At 40.8% G+C, this 6,854-nt stretch overlaps 1 protein-coding gene across 1 annotated transcript; it reads right to left on the reverse strand.

Annotated features, from left to right (window-relative positions):
• Window positions 1-278: 278 nt before the first annotated feature.
• LOC147629038 (uncharacterized) lies at window positions 279-1,196 on the reverse strand. Its single transcript, XM_086812855.1, has one exon. It carries the CDS (start codon window positions 1,194-1,196, stop codon window positions 279-281), a length of 918 nt encoding a protein of 305 aa, XP_086668981.1.
• Between the last annotated feature and the right edge of the window lie 5,658 nt (window positions 1,197-6,854).

Consider the following 6,854-nt stretch of genomic DNA (forward strand, 5'->3'; position numbering starts at 1 on the left):
CAATACCAATTTTCTTTTTTGGGAATAAAGGAATATATACTAGCTTGTGGATGTTCTCCTCATTGTCACTATCATCAACTTCAATATCAATTGGAATGTCTTTATCTTTTTCTATTTCTTTACCCGTTCTATGTGTTTGCTCTTCCTCCATTATTTCAATTGTTTGCTATTTGTCTTATATAAATTCTCTACTATTTCATCCTCGTTAAAGGCATACCTGAAATCGTCAGCTTCATTCTCATTTCTTTTCCATCTATTCATGAACCAATCTAATCTATTCATGAACCAATCTCATTTCTTTTCCATCTATTCATGAACCAATCTAATCTTGGATGTGAAGCATCGAAATTCTGTTTATTAATAAAAATGTCAAAGATATCTTTCATTGTTGTGTTGGATGGATATACCATTGTCCTCCATAAAGCATCAACTTTTTGAAGCTCCATTCCTCTTCCTTGATATGGTGTTATCCAATTAGAAGATGGGTAGTACTTTCCTGTCTTGATCATTTTATGAATGGTGGTGCAGAAATTATTGCCTAAAGGATGCTTTAAATAGAACTTCCAAAACATCAATGCTCTATCAAAAATGTTTGTTGGAGTAAGACAAACTTTGTTCTTCAAATCATCTGCACCATATTCCATGTAAATTTCTATTCCCATTGAAATATCTTTAGCACTAATATTATGTGACATATTTTTATAATGAGGCTTATCAATATCTTTCATACAATAGCCTATCATACCATGAAATGTGTGCATGTTCTTTTGCCTTAATGCTCTACACATTACAATGCCACCAATGGGATTATTCTTATCCCATCCAAGATACTTTTTGATGAGCTTATTAACTGCAATTATTGACTTTGCATGAATTCTAATGACCAGTTGATAGTGTAAATGGAAAACTGTGCCTCCTCTTTCCAATGAGCAACTACCAGCAAGGCATTCTTTAGTGATAAAATCATGAAGATTATTTAGTAATGCTTCATCAATGTCACTACCACCTAATGATATTGTCACACTTAGCTCAAGCACTTTCAAGTTAACATTGGATTGATCAAACTTTGGATCTTCATTAGACAACTTCTTAGGTCTACCACGATTTTTCTTAGGTTCTATGCTTGAAACATCATTGCTTTCATTAGTTGAATTTATAAATTTTCCAGTCGTTGTTTCTCTTGCTCTTTTTTTCATTTTTGACATTTCACTACATAAAACAACAAAAAAGAAATAAGTTAGAAATTTACAATTTTCAAAATATAAATACAATTTACATTTTTTCAAATAATAAAAGAAAAATTCCTAAGGAAAACACATTGATGTTGAAAACCTATATGCCGCTTATGCACAAATCAAAACTGCAATTAAAAACTGCCATTCACACAGAGAACCAATTAAGATGGGCAAAAAATGAAATTGCAACCGCACAACCGGAAGACGAGGAAGTGCCTGTGGAGGAGACGGATACAGCCGAAAGAGGAGACGGATATAGCTGGAAGACTAGGAAGTGCATACGGATACAGCTGGAAGACTAGGAAGTGCCGGCGGCGGTAGGGAGGAGGAGACGGATACAGCCGGAAGACTAGGAAGTGCATACGGTAGGGAGGAGGAGACAGATATACCTTCATACAGCCGGAAGACTAGGAAGTGCATATGGTAGGGAGGAGGAGACAGATATACCTTCATACAGCCGGAAGACGAGGAAGTGCCTGCGGTAGGGAGGAGGAGACAGATACAATCGGGAAGAGGAAGATCGCGCATTACAATTGCAACCGGTTGAAATAATAATGCAATAATTAATAAATAAAAAATAATATTACGTAAGGTCAAACCTTACTAACACAAATCTTAATAACGCTCAATTAATTAATGGAATTTCTTTTTCCACTCGTTGTAGGCCCCTATTAGTATATAGCACTTGAAAAAAAAATTGGAGGAGAGGCCTTCTCTCTGTGTGTGGGTGCCGCCTTCTTGCTCTTTAGTGAGCGTACGCTGTGTTTGATTAAAGTAGGGATCAGCTGATCTCCATTTCTTGCAAGCCCATTGCCTTACAATACCGTGTCGGAAGTGGAGGCGTTGATGTCTTTAGCTAAGTTGAGGTTGAGGTAAGAGTTGCCGGTTCTGGCACCAGTGCCATCGCCCATCCAGATCTGGTCAGTGCATGCAGTTGTGCATCCAGCTTTGGAGAGTGCATATGCACAGAAGCATGCACCAAGCTTTAGAGAGTGAATGTAGCCTTGCATACCAAGGCGTGCCAAAAGGCCGCTATCAAGATTTAGAGAGTGAACAAAACACAACCGGCATACCTCTGGGAGTTCGTCAGGTTGCTAGAGGCGCAAGAGGCAATTAGGTAGGAGTCTTAAGGCTTGAAAGTGGTAGCTCTACTATAGCCAAGGAGAGGCAGAGGAGGAGGGGGGAGAGGAGGGAAGACTCCCAAGTCCACTAGAGTGGGGCTTCTCCGGCCGGTCTTGTGGTGTTGGAGAAAGCGGCCTAGCTAAGGTGATCCAAGAGAGAAGGGACCCCAAGTACTCCTAGCTCCATGATCACAATGCTACTGTCGCCTATCACTATGCTCGCTTATCAATGTGCTATTGCCACCTATCACTATGTGCTGCCCACATGCTGCCTTGCAAACATAGTCCTAGCATTGACCCATGCCCCCATGTACACCTACGTGATGGCCCAAACTTTATAGGCTGGCGGACGCGGCTTTAGCAACGTGATGGCCCAAACTTTGAAGGTTGGCCAACGCGACTTCAGCAAACAGCTGGTAGAGCGCCTCCATACAGCTACTACCAGCAGGCAGGAAACAGATAGAAGCAAAATATGCAGAGAGAGAAAAAGATTGGTTTTTTTTCTTGTTTTAGTGTAGTACCACGCAGGCTTCTCGTGAAGAAGAGCAGAACTCGTAGCCCAGAAAAAATCATGAGAGTCAATCTCCTTGAATTCTAGTATGATCGTTGCTACTGAGATGCTGAGAGGCGCGAGAGAGAGAGAGAGAGAGAGAAGTCAGCAAAGACGTTTACATCGTTAGGTGGGAGAGGTTGCCATTAGGAGGGGAGTGGAGGTGCGAAAACAAGAGAGAGAGAGAGAGAGAGAGAGAGAGAGAGAGAGAGAGAGAGAGAGAGAGAGACGTTTAATTGTTTAGGTGCACCGTGTGGTAATGAGGCTAGCAGTACAGATTAGGTTGTCAGAGCCATTTTGACGCGAAATAAGGATTTTTTTAAAATATATTTATTGGCAAATAAGCAAGCAATGTTATTAAAAAAGTATATCTATATAATTTTGCTATAGCTTGATGCCTTTTCTGGCAAATAAAGGTGAATCAAGATTCAAATTTCAAATTTTAAAAGAGAAACATTCATATCAAGGGAGACTCGTGTCTAAAAAACTTAACTGACATTGTCCAAAGCCTAGAATACCTAGTACCTAGAAAAGAAAACACGCGTAAAAGAGTTTCTTTTTTTTGTAATGCGAGATTTTTATTCGTACCAAGCAGTGTCCTTACGGATGAGAGCTGGAAGTAAGACTCGATCACGAGACCTTACCCCAAACACACACACGTTTCACCAATTGCTCTACAGCGCTGCTGGTACCTAACAAAGTTTCCACTGGTACCTAACAAAGTTTCCACGTGGAAGGAGAGTGTTAGCCGTATAAGAGTATATAGAGATAGAGAGAGAGATCGAGAAGCCGAATCCAGAGTTTTATTATAGAGCCTGCTGGCGTTTCATCTCGCTTTCCTCTGTTAGTTCTCGACTTAAGGTTTAATTGGCAACAATACTGTGTCTGAATTTTGATAAGCCTTCTTCGTAATACCACTAAACGCAGTGCTGCTGTTGCAGAGCCATATGATGGTGTTCTAATCAACAAGGTTTAAGAAGCTGAGATTTGGGGGTTTCCATTAATCAAGCAGATTTGGCCATACGATGATGGTCCACTCACTGTCTCTCATACAAACCTGCCCTTATTCAAGTGGGCATTTCAGTCGCATCCTCACTCCATTGTCATAACAATATGATCCTTTGCTTAGAGAATAAAGGTAGAGCTTCCCTTGCCTAGATAGAGGCAAGAAGGAGATAGTCCATCTACCTTCACCCCCTTCATGGCTATCTCCTTCTTGTCTAGATGGATGCAAGAAGGAGATAGCCTTCAAATTGGTTCTCTCTCCCCGATGTAGGTGTGCTAGCTCATCCGCGTCCTTACTCCATTATTACACTGGAATAAAGTTAGAGCTTCCCTTGCCTCGATGGAGGGAGATAGCATTTGTAGTGGTTCTCTCTCATAAAAGATGGATAAGGAAGAAGATAAGAAAGAGGGAAACCTACAATCAAACCTATCTATCATGCATAAAGAAAGATTCACATGCATGCAAGAGTAGAGGAGGGAGGAGCTCACAACTCTCTATTACAAGGGAATGAATATTGCTTATTGTTAAAATTGACTTATATACAAGCAACTAGGATTCACACTAGGGCGGATCAAACTTATATACAAGTGACTAGTGCTCACACTAGCCCAAACAAAACTTAAAAATAGTCTCAGGCCGCTAGTTCTAGTTAAAAGAAGCAAGTATATACATGAGGTTAGTGCTTTTCTATTTGCATTAAGATCATTGTAAGGTTGCTTTATATGTTCCAATGTCATCTTAAAAAAGATAGGTACCCATTTGAGCGGGTAAGATGGCAAAGTGCCTTACGGTACAATAGACTATCAAAACCATGTTAACCAACGAAGTGGCTAATATATCCCCCTTTCTAATGGTGATTGATCGCATGATCGTATACTTGTGCCCCCTAGGTTGGTGGTGAAGTTGGTTGTTAGTAGTCGAAAGAGATGTGAATGGTCAAATAGATGTTTATGGTCTAGGATACACTATGAAGTTGACATGCAAGGCTAAGTGGCAGATTTAGGACCAATCTCCACAATCGGATGATAAAGGGCATGTCAAAGATAAGCTACAGTGGGTAGCCTTGGTGGTATACAACATCTCAAGGTAGCACAAAAGGTATATGCAACATAGAAGTTCGTCACCATGATATGCGAGACCTCCTCCTATTATGTATGTGGCTTTGTGGAAGTGGCTTGGACACTTCAAAATCACACGGGTGGTAGAAGATACCCGTGCTTTTGATTGGAGAAATTAGTGCCAGGACCACCATGAATGATTTGCATGGATAGATATTCTTCCACGACATGATATTATTCCCAGATCTCACAATGTGATGCTTAGATATTGGACTTCTTCATGGATATAATACATCGGCCAAAGCCCAGGCGAGGTTGTTTTTTTGTTAAATCGGAGTTGAAACAGAGGTTATATTCTTTGAAGCTCTTTGGAGGTACGTGCAAGTTCGATGGTTATCAAGGAAATAGGTCGTACCATTGGCCAAACTAGCGCCAACCATGGTCAACCTACCCAGAGATATGCTGAGGGCTGTCATTAATAAGATTAGTTTCAGGTGCATGTGTTCAAGTTAAGAGCTTACCTTAGCCTTGCTGAAGCATGTGTCATTGTAAAGCCATAAGTGTAACTTCCCCATATGGAATCTCTTGCTTGTATGTTGAGTCCTCACTCCGTTGTCAAACCATAATGTTCCTTTGCTAATGGGGTGAAGGGAGAGCTCTCTATGCCTTGATGGAGCCAACAAGAGATGGTCCTTTACGATGGTTCTCTCTCACACAAAAGGCAGGGAATGAAGAGGAAGCTAATGCATGCAGAAAACCTACAACCAAATCCTATCCATCAAACAAACAAGATTCAATAGTAGCACATATGCAAGGAAGAAGAGGGAAGAGGAGAGCTCACAAGTATTCTATTGCAAAGGAATGATTATGTTGACTTATATACAAGTGACTAGTTTTCATATTAGATCGAGTAAACTTAGAAATGGTCCTTACTAGTCTTAAGTCAAGAGGAGAGCTCACAAGTATTCTATTGCAAAGGAATGATTATGTTGACTTATATACAAGTGACTAGTTTTCATATTAGATCGAGTAAACTTAGAAATGGTCCTTACTAGTCTTAAGCAAGTATGTACATGGAGTCCATAGACTTTCCCTATTTAATATTAAGCATAAGGTAATGCCACTTTATATGTTCCAGCATCGTCTTACATTAGATAAGCACCCGTTTGACCGGGTAAGTTGGCAAAGCACCTTATGGTAGGTCAACTGAGTGAAACCATGTTAACCTATAGAGTGGTTAACATACCCCCCTTTCTAATGGTGATCGCATCCTTGCATCACACCCAATTTGGTGGGGTGAAGTTACTGTCGGAGTGAAAAGGTGTAGATAGTCCAAGATACGCCATTAAGTTGGCATGCAAGGTTAAGTGCTATGGTTCGAGACCGATCCGCAACCGGATGCAGGACATATTTGTGAGAAGCTTTAGGCAGGCCTGGTGGTAGGCTCCATGTCGACCGGCATGGAAAGTGATAGGTGATGTAAATGCAAGACCTCCATGGGTTGTGGAAGTTTCATGGACCCTTCAATATTAGGTAGTTGGTAGAAGCAATCTGGTTCCAGTACCACCATGCACTAATTGGCATGGGGAGATGGTGGTCCAGATCTTCATGGCATGACATGAGAGTATGTCTCGATCTCACAGTGTGATACTGAGAGATGAGGCTTCTTTGTGGCAAGAACGTTGGCTAGGGTAAGGTTGTACTAATAATGAATTGGAGTTAAAGCAGAGTTTACATGCATTATTAAATCTCTTTGGAGGTACCTACAAGGTCGAGGGTTCTCTAGGTAATGGGTCTTACCATGGGCTAGGATTGCGTACGCAATGGTCCCTCTATTCCACAAACTTATCTAAAAGGTTGGTGACATTGATGAGGTTATTTGTA

The sequence above is a fragment of the Cibotium barometz genome, chromosome 18 (assembly GCF_041138505.1).
Source record: "Cibotium barometz isolate CiBa-2024 chromosome 18, ASM4113850v1, whole genome shotgun sequence".
NCBI lineage: Eukaryota > Viridiplantae > Streptophyta > Polypodiopsida > Cyatheales > Cibotiaceae > Cibotium > Cibotium barometz.

Bases quoted from the DNA above. Each gene is read 5' to 3' on its own strand.
- LOC147629038 (XM_086812855.1), bottom strand. From the start codon at position 1,196: ATGAAAAAAAGAGCAAGAGAAACAACGACTGGAAAATTTATAAATTCA.